We start from the raw sequence: 17,158 nt of genomic DNA, 5'->3' as shown, positions 1-17,158 counted from the left end.
GGTCTCTCACAACAGAATCAACTTTTTTCTTTTTTTTCGCTTATCACTCGAGTGTTATCACTAGAAATAAAAAATTGTAAACATCAAACATGTGCGTTTCGGCGAAATTGCTATTTGCATGAAATATGTTCTCTAAACGTGAAATTTCTGCCATTTAAAATATATTTCTCGCGATAAATTTTCAAAAGTACATCACCATCTGACTCTCGACCATCTCTGAAAATTCTGTAACCCTCGAAATGTCTACAGCTACAAAACGGAAACTAACATCGATCGAAAACTGCACCGAAAGTAAAACACCTAAACTAATTTCCATCAGCTTCGGACCCTCTTTCAGGAAGAGACTTAAGACCGAAAATGCCATCAATGGTAATAATACTTCACTCATCTCGACTCACATTTACCCTAACCCATCGCATTAATCTACTTTTCATCTTGTTTACAGCTATAAAAGAATTCGTAGAAACGAATAAAGAACGCGATGTAGTCACCGAATACATAAACGCTGGCGGTAGTGCCAAAGAAATCGTTTCATTGATGAAACAATTCGATGGCAAGAAAGATCTAACCGTAGCTAATCCTCTTTTATCAGCATTAGAATGCATCGTGTTCAAGTAATTTCACATTTTTCATATAATTTCATAAATATCAACAGTATTTACCTACAATCAGCATGTGTTACAGATGCAATACGGATTTGTTACTGATACAGAAAAATGTAGAAGAAGCATGCGAACAGCTACTGTGCGATTATCAGCACACTTTGCAGAATATGCTGAGTAGTGTGAATAGCACAACTAGTCATCGAAAAGTAGTTCTGAAGCTTTTCACAGGTTCTTGATTTTATTCGCGTTTATAAAATGTCATTTTTCAGATAACTAACGTTGAGTTATTTTCAGGAATGGTTAATTTGAGCAACGGATTAGCTAAACGATTACTAACGTTGTTTCCCATAAATGTAAAAACGATGCAAATCTTAACCGATACGAGAGCTTCTTCGGCTAAATTAAGGACGTGTTTTATTCATTATCTGTTATCGTTCTTGGTCGACGATAATATAGTGTTGATATCGGAACTGCTCCAGAAGAAAGGTATACTTATATAGGTTACCATTCTTCGTAATCGTAAGAAGTATTCGATTCTAAAGTATTTTTCGTTCCAGGACTGATGACTTGTATTATGCCTGGTTTGATTAACGATCCTCCGGATATCATTGTACTAGTTTTGAACACATTACGTTTGAAAATCGTCGAAAATATTAGAATATCGAAAACTCATAAACTACATACCTTCAATACGATGGTACTCCGAGCACTGGATAAGCTTTACGATTACAGTATTTCTGCAGGAGAGTCTACGGAGGTGTGTACGAGTAGATGTGTTTTCCGGCACTTTGGTCGAGTTTCTGGAATAAAATAATACCGAATATTATTTCAGGATCATGAATTAATCGCTAACGTTGAAGAAACAGTGAAAAATTCGGTGCATTCGTTACTAATGACACTTTGTACGTCGAGTAAAATAGGTATTTTGTTCAGAGAACGCGGTTCGGTGGCTGGGAAAAGCCCCAATCAATTGATTTTTACGTTATTAGAAGTGAGTATTGGAAATTCAGTAGGTGTTTCCAATAGAAGGGATTTTTTGAATAAATCTGAACATTATTTTAGAGCATGCCAACCCCTTGGGATCATCCTTTACGAAGTGAATTGGTCACCGAGATACTTAAATTTTGTCCGGAATTTATGAAGTTGATTTATCACTCAGCTGAACCTTATATTCAACCAAATATTTCACTTAAGTGGATCAATTTGATCAATTTCATGGAAAAGGTAACTATTGAATATTTTTCGTTTTGTGAATTTTCACATCTAATTATTATTTTTTTCCCCAGATGATAGAGAAACAAGAATTACCATCTGAGAATATAGACGATCAGAAAGCAATGAGTTTTATTTCCTCGTCCATATTCATACCTCAGATACAAAAATTACTACGAGAAGTGAACGAAGATGATGTACATTCTCATCCTTTGATCAGATTCCATATCTTATCCCTTATTCGATGTTTACTTTTGAAATTGAAGACCATTTTGAGAGATTATACGAGCAAGTATAATACTAAAAGTACTTTTGAGCTGCAAGTCGATAACTTTTTGAATAAAGTACGTATTATTACATCGTACTGTTTCTATTTCTCGTTGATAAATTGATAATTATATTGCTATAATATTTTCCAGTATCTGGTACCGAGCCCTTGCATATTAAAAGCTTACAAAAGTGGATTACAAAATGCTCAAGAGGATCCGCAAGAATCACATCAGCTACCGGAGCTCGACGAGTATTTATCTTTAGCTGCAGATGTCTTATTACTTTACAGTGAAACGTCGCCTTTGAATTTCAATCAGTTACGAATACAGGAAAACATCGATTTGACGACTGAATCTAAAAACCCGGACCTTCTGTTTAAATTAGCTCAACTAACGTTTCAAATTCACAGTCCAGAGCCAGGCCAGGTACGAAAATATCCGACACATTGTTCTATTCGTATTTTAATTCAAACTTACGTTGTATTTGTCATTTCAGGATCAGTTTTCGTTCATGATGAATCAGTTCTTACAATGCTACGTAACCGGTGCTAATTCCGAGCAAGATGGCGTAATTCAGAATGTCCTCCTGGCTACCGGATTTTTCGACGGGTTCGAAGAAGAGATAATAGTTTGGCTCTACTGTTTCAAAAACGTTTCGTCCGATGGAGCTTCTGTTATCAGCAATTTAATCGTCAATACTCTCAGCGTATTAAGCAAAAAAAATGAAAAATTTATCAAAGATGTGACCTCGGTTAGTTCGTACGAAGATACAGATCTCAACGTATCTAGTATCGGGGATGCTGCTGTGTTCGCCGAAGAATACGGTAATGAGGATATTGACAGGTGCAGTAGAAACAACTGGAATTATGGTAATTAATTTTAAATCGTTTGCAGGAAGTTTGATGGATTTCGCTAACGATGAATTCGAAACAGTTACAATATTACCGGTGAAATTGAGCCCGGTCGTGCCAGCTTTTTTGTACGCTTTGAAAAATACCAAAACGAGCAACAAGAACGAGACGAAAATCGTTCAGAATTTTGTTTCCTCTGTTCTGGTGAATTTATTACACACTCAGGTATGTACTTCATTAATCAAAACTATCTGTGATGAATTCAGATGAATAATTTAATCAAAATTACAGTGCTCTTGCTACGGATTGGCAACATTGATTGGCAAATACAGTAATTCTTATTTGACGAAAAATCTGCTCGAGTATTTAAATTACTGGAATATCGATTCGGAAATAGATTCGCTAAATTCTTCGGTCATTCCTGATGCCATTACACAACGTTTCTTCAGCAGATTAATGACTTCGAAAAAATCCCAAGATTCGGTAAAATATCATTTGCGATCTTCTTATCTCGATTTTCGTCTCAATTATCTCATTCATACTTGATGAAATTTCAGATCGAATCATTCTTCCAAGATTTAAACGAAATGGATTGCATATCATTATGGAACGCTTGTCTTTTCTACGCGATTCAATTACGAAGGAAACAAATTCTAGAAAAGCCCCTAATCTCAGAAATTATCTCAACGTTAGCTTTCATCGGAGCCAAACTCCAGACACAAAGTGCCCTGTGCCTAAAATTGCTTCTGACTAATTACATTTTTGTAAACGGATTCTCCATCGAACGAAGTAAATCAAACGCGTTTACTGAAATCGTTCTCAAAACAGTAATCAATTTTCAAAATCATCAAGTCGCCTTAGATTACTGTTCCAAGTTCTTATCTCCGTTCAGGCTCAAGTAAGTTGATGTTTTTGAAACTGAAGCAAATTTTCAACCGATAGAAAATCATATCTGTGTAATTCGTGTGTTAGATTCATGTTAACGATACTGGAAAAAATCAGAAGAAATAAACGCATAAAAATTAATTGCGAAGCTTACACCATCGATGATGTGATCAAATTCATAGCTCTGTCTGGTAAACAGGCCACCGAACTTTTATCCAGACTTGTACATCTTCCAGTCAAGTGAGACTTTTTCTTTTTGAATTTTTTAAACTCTGATTTATGATTTACTAAACTTGTAACATCGATTGTTGATGGGTTTTCAGCATTTTACTGAATGAAAAACAAACAAAATTATCCGAATGGTTCGATCTGATGAAATGTTTGTTCAACGAAGCCGTTTCCAGTCTCGAATATCCCTTGACAAACGAAGATTTTAATTTGTTGATCGTGAAAATGATCGAAATACTCGAATGCAATGTTTCAACAGACGATCTCGACGAAACGATTATTTCTTATTTGAGTGCTTTTCCTCATCACGTTCAACATTTACGCGATGGTAAGACTTATTGCTCTAACAAGGGAACCTCTTGAGGTGTCACACTCCGATTTGAATGGGACCGCGATTTTTGGAAAGAGCGTAGTCTAAAATTCCCAAAACCAAATTTTCAGCTAACCAAGTTCATTTTTCGATTTTTGGCGAATTTTTGAAAATTCAAAATTGACTATTTTTGGCGATTCATGATTTTTTTTTAAAAGTGCGTACTTGATCAATAAAAGTGGTCAAAATGAGTCCCAAAACTAATAATAATAACCCAAATCCAAATTTTACCATTTCCAGCCATTCTGGAGCCACCAGCGCGATTTTTCAATTTCTCCAGAATTTTGAATTTTCTCCCAGAAGACGTGAATATGAAGTTGGGCAGCTACAAATCCAGTTGTATATTACACTCAACCTGTTCAACGTGTTAATCTGCATTTGAGCCGATTTTGGGAGTAACCCCTCAAGAGTGGTTTTTTGACCAGCTTTTTTCAAAATTAAAAAATCAAAAGATAACCGTTTGTGAAGAAATTTCCGAAATTTACGCGAATTGCTGTATTTTGTCTGTAACTAACCCCCCAAATCAAAAGTTTACAATTTCCAGCCATTCTGGAGCCTCCAGCGCGATTTTCAATTTCTCCAGAATTTTGAATTTGCTCCAGAAGGCGTGAATATGCAGTTGGGCAGCTAAAAATCGAGTTGTGTATTACACTCGACCTGTTTAACGAGTTTATCCGCATTTGATGCAATTTTGAGAGTGACAGGTCAAGAGTGGTTTTTTGAGGTGTCACTCTCTCTCCAAAACGGCTGGAAATGGTAGAATTTGCGCTCCGCGGGCTACTTCTTGAAAAAATACAGCGATTCGCACAAATTTCAAAAATTTCCTCACAAACGGTTATCTTTTGATTTTTTTGATTTTTTAATTTTGAAAAAAGCTGGTCAAAAAACCACTCTTGAGGTGTCACTCCCAAAATCGGCTCAAATGCAAATAAACTTGTTAAGCAGGTCGAGTGTAATACACAACTCGATTTTTAGATACCCAACTTCATATTCACGTCTTCTGGGAGCAAATTCAAAATTCTGGAGAAATTGAAAAATCGCGGTGGAGGCTCCAGAATGGCTGGAAATGGTAAAATTTGGATTTGGGTTATTAATATTAGTTTTGGGACTCATTTTGACCATTTTTATTGATCAAGTACGTACTTTTTAAAAAAATTCATGAATCGCCAAAAATAGTCAATTTTGAATTTTCAAAAATTCGCCAAAAATCGAAAAATGAACCTGGGCAGCTGAAAATTTGGTTTTGGGGGTTTTAGACTACGCTGTTTCCAAAAATCGCGTTCCCGTTCAAATCAGAGTGTGACACCTCAAGAGGTTCCCTTGTGATGTCCAAAATTGAGTATTTTCATTGTTTTTTTTTCAACGTTCGATGCTTTCGAGTATTTTTAATTTTGTATTTTTATTTATTCTTCTGTTTGATCTAACAGAGGACGTTGAAAATCTGCTCAAACATCATCCTGGAATCAATAAATTGGCAGTTTTTCTCATTCAGTATCGTCCCAGTTGCTTGGAAGCCCTGCAATCGAAGCTCTTACCTATTGAGAATCACCTAAACGACATCGAAGGTTTATTAGACGTTTTGAATAAAATCGACTTGATTGGAGAAATCGACGATGAAATCTTATCACAAGTTTATCGAAGCGAAATCTGCGATTTGAATAAATTATTAGACGGATGCCCTTGGCTGGAACAAAATAAATCGCTGATTTTGAAAATCATTCAGCAATTCGGCGGTGAGTCATTTTCAATCTTACGATATTCCTCGTTATTTCCTTTCTTAAAGTCGATATATTCCACAGAGAAGAAAAAATGTTCGAAATTGTGCAACATTCTGGAATCAAATTGGCCCGAATACGAGCTCGATGTGAATAAATATGCAATTTTGAGAATAATTTTCGAAATAGCTTTGAAAAGCGAAACCTTGGTAGAGCTTTCGTTGGCTAAATTGAATCAACTTTTAGCATCTGGTGATCAAACGTAAGTAAATCAGTCCTTTTTTTACGAATTCGCGATGAAATAATCTTTAATCATTATACATACAGGGATTGGCTTTGTGAAGAAATCCTGCTCATCGTAGAGCTGCTAGAAAATGTGGAATTCGTCTTAAAACTCGATGTATGGAAAGAGTTCGTGAAATCGTCGCTGAAACACGGTTTACATTCCCAGAATGCTTTACTAATCCGAGTCCTGAGAGTATTCTGTGCCAAAGTATTCGAGAACGGTAACGCTGCCGAAGAATCTAGTATTATTTTCCAAATGACCATATCGCATTCTGAATTCATCGACGTGATGTTGGGAGATTCGGAGATGAAATGTGAGATTTCATTTTTTAACACTTTTACGTCCCATTTGGGAGAATTTGACTGAGCATCAGTTGGTTACATTTTTTGTAAATTTCAGGTGACCTGGTTGAACTTCTAATAACTCTAACCACCTTGAATACCTCTTTAATGGCATCCAATCACGTGCCTCTGCTTTTAGGAGCGTACAAAGCCACCCTTTCGAAATGTGATCAAGCTATTTTTCAAGTAATTCGATACTTTGGTGGTATTTTTCAATCTCTGAAGTGGTTAAAACCTTGAACATTTTTTTTTTTTTTTACTTTACAGCTTCTCCGAGTCTACGAAGATAACGGTATTCGATTCAGCGACTGTAGACCTTATTTATGGGGAGATGCTGCGGTCACCCATCATAGTATTCGGACCGAAATCAGCGTATCTTTGAAACGACTCCCATTACCAGGCCAAGTGCTCGAATTACTGGACGGCGAATTGATTAAAAACACTATTCGATATTTTCCTCTGGACCGTTCTTTAAAAGTACATAATTCATTTTCTTCGTTTGTTTTCGATTCTCGTACATATTTTTGTGTGTTTTATCTCCAATTTAATCGATTTTTTTCTCAGCCTGAAGACTCTTACGTCGCATACGATCACAAAATGTACGATATTTCGTTCATGTTACCTGTAATGAGTCATTTACTAGCTCCAGAGTCGAGAATCAGTGTTCAGAAGTTTACTCGAACCGGTGGATTGGCTTTGATTATCTGTGCCTTGGCTAATCAAGCCGAAGATACTAGAATGGCAGCGTATCATTGCTTGCAACGATTCAAAGCTCATTTGTTCGGGTACGAAGATCATTTATATACTCCATTGAGTCTTTGATGAATACGTTCTTAAACCTTTACCTATTTTTTTTCTTTTAAATTCGCAGCCGTGAAAAAGAAATCCAACTATGGGATCGTTTCGTTAGTTCTTTACAAACTGGCGTCTGTAGCAATCCACCCGAAGACAATACTCCACCTCGATTACCCTGCATAGTTACCGTATTTTTAGCTCAAATGTCTTTAGTAATCGGCGAACCCCTCCACCCTTTGTACATCTCGTTGACCAAGTTCCTTTTGGCCAAACCTTGCTTCGATATAGCCACCGTACCAAATTTCCTAGCCTTATTTTACAGCATAGATGAAAAACGCAGGTTAGTTTCTTTATTCACTACGATAAAGCTTAATTTATTGCGAGATAAAAAGTTTGAGGGTTTGTTTTCATCACAGGGATCAACAAGAATGGATATTGAACGTGATCAAGTACGGAATGCGATGCAAAGCTGATTGGGTCGTGTCGCAGAAATGCTTTTTATTCAAATTACTCCTGCAGTATAGTTTCTCCGCCGTTTCCAGTGAACGTATTAATGTGAGTATTTTGTGGTTAATCGAAGTCTGCGAGACGTTGAAATAAAAACGTAACCAAGAACCAATTCTTTCAAATGTTTCAATTTTTTCAAGAGAGACGAGGACGAGGAGGGCTCTCTGTTGGTCCCAAATGTTTTTAAACTAGCTTCTGTACATTTTCTTCTCTTTTCTAATTTTTAACCGTAAAATCATCACACGATCTTACTTGTAATCAAATTAAATTTTAGCAATATAAAAATCCTACAACTCGTGTCAAAATCTGGATTATGATCTTGAAAAGAACTAAAAATCGAAGGCTAGAAACATCAGTGCTGAATCTAGCAGTTGAAAGACTTTTTTTAGTATTTGACCAAAATTGTCAAAAAGTTGTGGAAATGGGAAACATTTTCTTTCAAAATGTAAGCTTAAAAAACGAATGAATAATCATGAAATATGAAATTTTTTTCTGTGGTCCTATTTTTGAGAATGTTTGAACAGTTGAATGCGTAAACTTTGTTACATTTTGTGCAATTTTGCAAAAAATTTCTCAAATTTTTGATATGAATTTGAATGTTTTTTTTTTTGTATGTATTTTTATGTTATTTGATATGTTTTTAAGACTTTTTCATGGAATTTTCGAGTTCGACCAATTTCGTTTTTTTTAAATGATAAAAAACACAGGTGAAGAAATATGTTTTTTGAACAAAAAAATGTTGTATGTATGAATTTTACTTTGGTTTTTAAAATCTATTTTAATAATTTTTTTTACAAATTTTTCGAAATTATTTACTTTTACGTTCATTAATTTCAATGATTTTCTCTGATTTTGTCGATTTTCTCTCATTATTTATGATTTTTCAGTACAGTTTACAATTTTTTCGTTAATCTTAGTGATTTTTACAAGTTTTAAGATGGAATTTTGATTTGAAACATCCATCAAATTTAAGGATCCCAAGTCTTAATTCGACTTTCTATTGAATAAAAGCTCTGTAAAAAAGTGTTAAGGTGTCCCTAAAGTGCTTTAACGTTTGAAGTTTTTTTGAAAATTTCAGCCTTGGTAATTTCCAATTAGATTTAGTTATGTTTTGTTGTTCGCTAATTTTCAGTGATCTTTTAGTTAATTTTAGCAATCTTTTTGTCAATGTTAGTGATTTTTTTACTTTAAATGTTTTTCTAATATTTTCAATTTTTTTTTACTAATTTTTGTCTATGAAATTTTTCTCATCATTCTCAAAATTTGAAAAAATGCTCAAAAATGGCATTTTTGCGTACTTTCTCCTCCTCCTTCTACCCCCCTCCTCATTCTCTAGAAAAACATGAATGGTGAAACTGAAAATAAACAGAAAATATTTTTTGATAAGACTTAATTCCAAAATCCGTACAAAAAATATTTTTTGCACAATTTCAAAAATTAAAAGAAGTAGCACAGAAAAATATTTGAATTTTCATTCTTTGAAAATAAATAAATAAATAAAAATGTTTTAGAAGTTTAGAAACGTTATACTTTTACCAGCGAGAGGAGGAGGAGAGGGATTCATTGCTGACCATAAAATCTCAGATTTTCTCCATAACTTTCGTCATCATTTTACGACCAAAACCTTGCCAACATTAATCTCCTTTTTCAAAAATTTTTGGGATTATTTTGATTAGGATTTGGAAGCAACCGACCAAACTATCCAAGTGATGTCTCAAAAAGAAAGAAAAAAAACTTAATTTTGTAGAAATTGAAAAAGTAAAAAAAATATGAGAATTTTAGATCACAAAAGCAAATTTAAGTTTGGAAAAGTAAGAAAATTTTAGTTAAATTTTGACACATTTAAAAAAAAAAATAATAGGAAAATTATGTAATTTATTTTTAAATTTTTTTCAATGCTTTTTCGTATTTTGTTCTTGAGATTCTTTAAATGTTATTGGTTAGGCAACACTGTGTGACAATTTTTTTCAAGATCCGTCAAATTTAATCCCTTTTCAAATTTTTTTGGGGATTCTTTCAATTAGGATTAGGAGGATTTGGAAACAACCGACCACACTATCTAAGTAGGTAATGTCTTAAAATAAAAACAATAAGTACCTACATACTTCTTTTTGTAAAAGGTGAAAAAGTAAAAAAGAAAAAAAAATAGGAAAATTATACCTATTGCGATTTATTTTTGAATTTTTTTCGACAATGTTTCGTATTTTTTTTTTTTTTGAGATTCTTTAAATGATTTTGGTTTGGCAACACTGTGTGGCAATTTTTTCCAAGATCCGTCAAATTTGATCCCTTTTCAAAATTGTTTTGGGATTCTTTCAATTAGGATTAGGAGGATTTGGAAGCAAGGGACCAAACTATCTTAAGTAGGTAAAATGTCTTAACATGAAAAAAATAAGTAGGTACTATTATATTGAAATTTAGAAGGTTGAAAGTTTTGAAGGTTGAAAATTTTGAAGGTTGTTAACTTTCAACATTCGACACATTCAACCTTTAACACTTCCCACCAGCCAACATTTAAAACTTTCAACCTTCAAAAGTTTCACCCTTTGGAAATCTGCAACGCTGAAGGTTGAAGGGTAAAACTTTTGAAGGTTGAAATTTTCCCGGAGGTTGAAAGTTTGAAGGGTGAAAGTTTGAGAGTTGAAATTTTCTGAAAGTTGAAGGTTTTTGAAGGTTGAATTTTTAGAAGTTCAAAATTTTGAAGATTGAAAGTTTTAAGTGTTTAAATTTTCTAAAGGTTGAAAGTTTTAATTGAAAGTTTTAAGTGTTTAAATTTTCTAAAGGTTGAAAGTTTTAAAGGTTTAAATTTTCTGAAGGTTGAAAGTTTTGAAGGTTAAATTTTTGAAAGTTGAAAGTTTTGAAGGCTAAAATTTTTGATGGGTGAAAATGTTGAAGGTTGAAAGTTGAATTTGTAGGTTGAAAATTTTGCAAGTTGAAATTGAAGGTTGAAAGTTTTGAAGGTTGAAAGTTGAATTGAATTTTTTTGACAATTTTTCGTATTTTTTTGAGATTCTTTAAATGTTTTTGGTTTGGCAACACTGTTTGGAAATTTTTTCCAAGATCCGTCAAATTTGAAAAAAACCTGGGAATTGAGCAGCTCCCCTCTCATTCACGATTCAACACCAATAAGAGAGGGTGAGTAGGGGGGAAATTTGTGAGATTTTTTTTTTCACGCTCATTCCATAATTCTAAATCCTCCCCTTCTTCCAGAATATCCAGTATATGTTTAAATTCCCCTTCCACCTTCCAGAATATCCAGAATATTATTTTTATAAACTTTAAAAATTTTAATAGGGCCCTACCTCAAGTAGGTATTATGATTCTTTCTAAAAAAAAAAAAAAAAAAAAAAAAAAAAAAAAAAAAATCAGATCATTCCACGAGTTGTAATTATGTATGTAATTACTAATTATTAATCTCAAATTTGATGTTCAATTTTCAGCTTCTAATCCTCGACATCATCACAGCCGGCCTGCGAATCCCCGAATGTCGTCAAGATATCGTCACCAAATACGGTTTCCTTCCATGGATCAGCCAAACCATCCGCCAAACGTCCTCCAGGGCTGTTTTATCTTCGATCGTGCCAATGCTGGGGTTACTCAGCAGCTCGAAAAACACCTCGAACGTGATCTTCCTCATCTCTCAACTACTCCACAAACTTCGACAAGTACCCATACCCGATGAAAGTTTAGTAGCACTGCTAAGCACTTCGACACGAATCCACAGCTGGAGCAAAGTTAAGGACACCTCTAGTAGGACAGTTCTAGTCGCCATAATAGAAATCCTCGGCTTACTCAGCGAGTCTGGCAGGAACTCTTCTAACGTAATCTGCGTCGTTACTCAGCTGCTTTGTAATCTACGTGGTGTACCTATTCGAGACGAAAGCTTGAGGAAGACGATGGGTATCGGTAATAGTAGTAAATCACGTGATAATTGTGACAACCACTTCGTACGTATTTTAAGGTGTTACTTGGAGACTTGAATACAGTACTTTTTTTCCCCTTTTTTTTTTAAATTTATTGTTTCCTTCTTATTTATGTGTACTTTACGCGTGTTTGTGAGCGGAGCTGGAGTTGGGACAGGTAACTGCGGATACCTGGTCGTTGTGTATGGTAAAATACTGACGCCAGAGTGCGTCTTGCATCCGCTGCTCGCTGGTGTAGTGTCCAAGAAGGCGGCACGGAAGGTAAACAGAACCAGTTCTTCGACGAAAGACGTTCGAATTAAAAGCGTTGCGCGGTTAGTACGCGATGTTTATAACGTATTAATTCGGTTGGTTGTTTTTTTGTTGTTGTTGTTTATTAAACCATTTGGCGATACGAATTAATTTATGGTATTTTTATACGTTCAAGCAGTGTTCGATTGATTAACGAAATAAAATACGGTAGTGCATAGTGTAAGTTCGATGTGTGTTTCGGTGTGAACATATCTCACGAGTGAATTCCCTGCAGTAGAGTGGATACCTTTCCGGTGGAAAAGAAAAATCTTCGACCGCAAAAGGAAACTAGTTAAATTAACCAATTAGCAAGTGAGTCTCAACGATGATCTTCTCTCATAGTGTAGTAGATAGAAAATCAATGCAACTGGTTATGAACTTAGTTCGATAGGTAATTTTACCTACCTATGATTTTTTTTTTCGAAATGAGAAATACCAAGGTACAGGTTTCTAATCGAATGAAGTCCATTTTACGATCGAGATGAATTTGACGGTTAAATTTGAATCCATTGTTACCTAAGAAAAAGGTTAGTTCTGGCGTCATTGTGGAAGCAGCAGCCCTGAGGCTAAATTTTTATGACCCTATCGGTTTAAGTGGTTTTTTAAAAGATAATTTTTCGTGGAAATTGAACAACATCGGACGAACACGCGTCTATAGCCGCCGTACATGTTCCGTTTACGTTTTAATGCCGGTTAAAAATATTAATCATTAGGTTATTTCCAACTCCTGCCTTCATTTGCTCTTCGTCGTGATTTTATCCATCGACACTCGACAGTGTCAGCAAATTCCTTATTGCGATGATCACTGATGTAAATATAGTCTGACCTTGTACGTTATCAAAATACAATACAAAAGCGTCGGTCTGGAAGTTGGAAGTCGACTTGGAAGGTGCAGCGGACCACCGAAGGTCTCAACCTCGATCGTTGCAAGTTTCGCTGATCGCAGCGTTTACCAACAACCGTCATTTAGAACGACCCGAACCGATAATTTGTCCGGCCCTGAGGCCATTCAGACGCTTGTCTCGCCCCCGTTCAGCTCGAAGGCGTTTTGAAATTCCGCCAGTGTCATTCTCTTCTCTACATATAGATATGGATGATGATGATGGCGTGCGTATGGTACGTGATGTGATGGTTTTCATTTACAGATCTGGCTTTGGGCTGGTATTTTTACCTATTCTTGAACTGCAACTCGATTCATATAGGTAGTCGTTTGATTTGAGGATTGGCGTACCTAATTGTGGTACTTACTTCTTCGTATAAGCTGAAAGATGTCATATGATGAGAAGTTCCCAGCATTTGGTTGATGCGAGCAGAAAAATGGTCCAAATAACAGATATTTTCGAGTAAATGGGCTTGGGGCATCGTGCTCTGCGATCTGTAACTTGGTTGAGAGATTTTTACGAGATAGATTCGATCAATTTTCGCGTTGAAAGTTCTTAGCATTTGACCAAAGAACGTTCAAATTATACAGATTTAAGGAGCGAATGGGCTCCAGGGCTCGTGTTCTGCGATTTGTAGTTGGATTTCGAGATTTTCACCATAAAGTTGATCAATTTTCTTTTCTCGCTAAATTGTAACCATTATTGTCGAATACACACGAGAGATTGGAAATTTACCTTGACCAAATTTCCAAAGTATGTATACGATTCTGTTGCCTTCCTTTGAAAAATCCTACGTTCGGATTGAAGATTAATTGGTAGTATTTTCATCCTACACTTTTTTTTTTTTAGAGAGAAATGAAACATTTTGAGTTATGCTTGATTTCAGTGTACAGAAAAGAACAACTTGACCCTGAAAATTTCTAACCATAAGTTATCACATTACACCGATTCTCCTTGAAAACGTTGCTCAAATTTGGCAGTACACGTATTTTTATTTGGGATGGATCGTGAAAAAAAATGTCGAAGAATTTTGACCAAATTTAGTGAAAAGAAGAAACTTTTTGTTCCGGAGTACCCCTGGAGGAGAGATATGAGTCCTCAAACAGGTGGAATTTTCGGGGAAAAAAACGATTTTTTCGATCTAAGCCCTATTGACCCTGTTTTAAGAAAAATGGTCCAGTTCCAAAAGATAGTATTTGAGATTCTGCGTCGACCTTGGGCCATCCAAGACCACTTTTAGGGTTCTACAGAAATTATTTTTTTTTGCGAATATTTCGCATTAATTATGGCAAAACATCGAATAATATCAGTTTTGAAAGTGGGGAAAATATACTTTGAAATGCAGTGGTGCCAGTTTTTTGGTCATTATTACCAATTTCAAAAAAAAAATCGAAAAATTTGCCAAGTTTCTGGCTGTTTTTCACTTTTTTATTGAAATTTCTAAAAAATAATTTTCCCAGTTTTAGAAAATGATGTTTTGATGTTTTGGCATAAATCAATGCAAAATATTTGTATTTGAAAAAAAAAATATTTTCAAAATACGAATTTACCCAAAAATTAATAGTTGGGGAGCCCGCTTAAGGATCTAAAGCGCCCCCCCCCCCGTAGATCTTTTGGGACAACTTTTTTCTTAACGGGAGAGTCCCAAGCAGCATTTCTAGCCCTTGTACTCAAGAAAAAATTGGCCCTACTTACAAAATGGCGGTCATTTTGATTGACAGGTCAGCCGAAATCGCAGATTTTGCGTTCCAACATAGGACTTGCACAAAATTTTCCAAACTGTACAAAGATTGATCGATAGATCAGGCAAAAATTCACCACCTGTCAAAATTTCAAGTGCTAAAGTGCGTTTTTCGATTTTTGGTGAATAAATTCAGGTCAGAAATGAGGGAAAAAATCAACATTTTACCAAATTGACCAAATAAGCTGAAATTTAGGATATATTCTATTTTCGACATGCTAAATCGATTGGAAACTGTTTCAAACCGTTTTGAGCAGTTCTGGAGCCTCCAGCAGATTTTTAGAATCGAAATTCCCACAAAATTTCATCAAATGGAGTTGGATATCCGAAATTTACTCTGCAAACTAATTTCAATACGCTACAAAGAGAACTGCAGGGGGATTTCAAGTTGTTTTGAAGCCTCCAGCGATTTTTTGAAAATTACTGGAGCGTCCAGCAGATTTTTTAAACTTGAAATTTCCCCAAAATTTCATCAAACAGAGATGGAAAGTCGAAATTCATTCTGCAAACTAATTTCAATACGGTACGAAGTCGACTGCTGGTGGATTTTAAGTCGTTTTGGAGCCTCCAGCGACTTTTTGAAAGGTCGTATGGCGTTTTTTGGAAAATTGAAATTTCCAAAAAGTAGCTGGAAGCCTCAAAACCATTTGAAACCACCATGTAGTCGACTTCATGTCACATTGAAATTAGTTTGCGAAGTGAATTTTAGCTTGCCAACTCCATTAGGTAAAATGTTGCGGGAATTTCAAGTTTCAAAAATCTGCTGGAGGCTCCAGTAATTTTCAAAAAGTCGTTGGAGGCTCCATAATGACTTGAACCCACCTGAAGTCGTCTTCAGAGGGTGTTAAAATTGGAGTGTAGAGTGAATTTCAGCTTTCCATCTCCATTTGATGAAATTTTATAAAAATTTAAAGCTTAAAAAATCTATTGGAGGCTCCAGTAATTTTCCAAAAGTCGCCGGAGGCTCCAAAACGTCTTGAAATTCGCCTGCAGTACTTCGTAGCTCATTGAAATTAGTTTGCAGAATAAATTTCAGCTTTCCAACTCCATTTTGATGAAATTTTGTGGAAATTTCGAGTTTCAAAAATCTGCTGGAGGCTCCAAAACTGCTCAAAACGGTTCGAAACAGATTCCAAACGATTTGGCATATCGAAAATAGGGTACATCCCAAATTTCAGCTTTCTTGGTTAATTTGGTAAAATTTTGATTTTTCCCCTCATTTTATTTTTCAAAAAAGTTTCCTCTTTGAAGATCCATATTTCCCCTCCAGGAGCACCTCCAGAGCAGAAATTTTTTCTTGGTCAAAAATCTCTAACATTTCTTTTATTTTATGGAAATCTCGAGAAATTTTCTCCTTGAAATTCACACCCCAGAACAACACATCTTCATCGTCAAACTCATCTCGTCCTATTCAGTTGCTTCGATCTACGAGTATCTTGCAATTAAGACGCTATTCTTTTTACGACTTTTACGAGTCAGGTATAACCAGCACAGCTGCGATATGTGGTCCTGTAGAGGATTTTTTCTTACACTTCTCACTCTCTCTCATCAGTGCTTTTAGTTAGTTAGTTCATGAACGCTACTTAAATACAATCTATGGTAGATAGATAATAGATAGACATGTTCAAGGTCTTCTTTTTTACGAGTACTCCCTAAAACCGGTAGGTACGTAAGTATTTCTCTCGTTACAAATTTTTCCTCGCATCCTCGCATATTTCAACTATTTATCTAAGTATTTATTTCGTTCGTACCTCGACTGGATTTACCTTTATACATACCTGAATCTATTTATAGTCCAGATTAACGAGCAAGTCGAATAAATGTTGATTTTTATTGACGAAAAATGGTTTAATCCGAACTCACAAATTTTCAGTGGTGAACCATTCGGGTCTTTTTTACTTTGCGATTCTTGAACTTTCGGTTGAAGCACAAAAACGCACCCCTACTATTTTATGCAGCATCAAAATTTTCAAATTAAAAAAATTATCATTTTAAAAAACGAACTGGACTTGAGCACGTGTAGAATATTATAAATTTATATTTTTGATTGCTTTTTAAATTTATTTTTGGAGATAATTAATTATGGTTGTTTTTCAATTATCACCTCGAAGTGAGACGCTCACATCTCATTTCCGTCCTCAAACTCCAAAATTAAATTTCAACAAATTTCTACTCATATTTCGGCAACCATTACAATAATTTTGAAAAAATCCAAGGTTTGCTCCTTGTACTCTTCAAACTTCAACTAACTTTTTTCC

At 35.1% G+C, this 17,158-nt stretch overlaps 2 protein-coding genes and 1 long non-coding RNA gene across 3 annotated transcripts in view; 2 read left to right on the top strand and 1 right to left on the bottom strand.

Moving 5' to 3' along the window:
• Positions 1 to 66: 66 nt before the first annotated feature.
• On the top strand, positions 67 to 12,077 carry LOC135834787 (uncharacterized). The gene is made up of 24 exons (XM_065348754.1): positions 67 to 369; positions 446 to 614; positions 685 to 833; positions 900 to 1,091; positions 1,163 to 1,362; positions 1,438 to 1,596; positions 1,668 to 1,829; positions 1,892 to 2,161; positions 2,237 to 2,512; positions 2,583 to 2,910; positions 2,981 to 3,162; positions 3,229 to 3,420; positions 3,495 to 3,835; positions 3,910 to 4,062; positions 4,146 to 4,378; positions 5,848 to 6,153; positions 6,220 to 6,397; positions 6,463 to 6,734; positions 6,821 to 6,948; positions 7,030 to 7,239; positions 7,327 to 7,547; positions 7,634 to 7,897; positions 7,974 to 8,112; positions 11,505 to 12,077. The coding sequence occupies exons 1-24, from the start codon at positions 240 to 242 to the stop codon at positions 12,042 to 12,044; spliced, it is 5,394 nt and encodes a 1,797-aa protein (XP_065204826.1). The 5' UTR covers positions 67 to 239; the 3' UTR covers positions 12,045 to 12,077.
• Positions 1,290 to 17,158, bottom strand: part of LOC135834791 (uncharacterized) — a 104,231-nt gene continuing 88,362 nt past the window's right edge. The window contains exon 4 of the long non-coding RNA XR_010556763.1: positions 1,290 to 1,405. This is a non-coding gene — a long non-coding RNA (uncharacterized LOC135834791). The remainder of the gene's footprint in view (positions 1,406 to 17,158) is intronic.
• LOC135834790 (ankyrin repeat domain-containing protein 6-like) overlaps positions 12,231 to 17,158 on the top strand; it is a 92,538-nt gene continuing 87,610 nt past the window's right edge. Inside the window, exon 1 of the mRNA XM_065348756.1 lies at positions 12,231 to 12,590. The gene's annotated coding sequence lies outside the window, so the exon portion shown is untranslated. The remainder of the gene's footprint in view (positions 12,591 to 17,158) is intronic.

Source organism: Planococcus citri, chromosome 2, assembly GCF_950023065.1.
Source record: "Planococcus citri chromosome 2, ihPlaCitr1.1, whole genome shotgun sequence".
Lineage (NCBI taxonomy): Eukaryota > Metazoa > Arthropoda > Insecta > Hemiptera > Pseudococcidae > Planococcus > Planococcus citri.
Note: the sequence above shows the minus strand (reverse complement) of the source record. Positions and strands in the feature narration are given on the sequence as shown.

Coding starts and splice junctions, on each gene's coding strand:
- LOC135834787 (XM_065348754.1), top strand. CDS start 240: ATGTCTACAGCTACAAAACGGAAACTAACATCGATCGAAAACTGCACC. Junction 370..445: donor GACCGAAAATGCCATCAATG/GTAATAATACTT, acceptor TCTTGTTTACAG/CTATAAAAGAATTCGTAGAA. Junction 8,113..11,504: donor TTTCCAGTGAACGTATTAAT/GTGAGTATTTTG, acceptor TTCAATTTTCAG/CTTCTAATCCTCGACATCAT.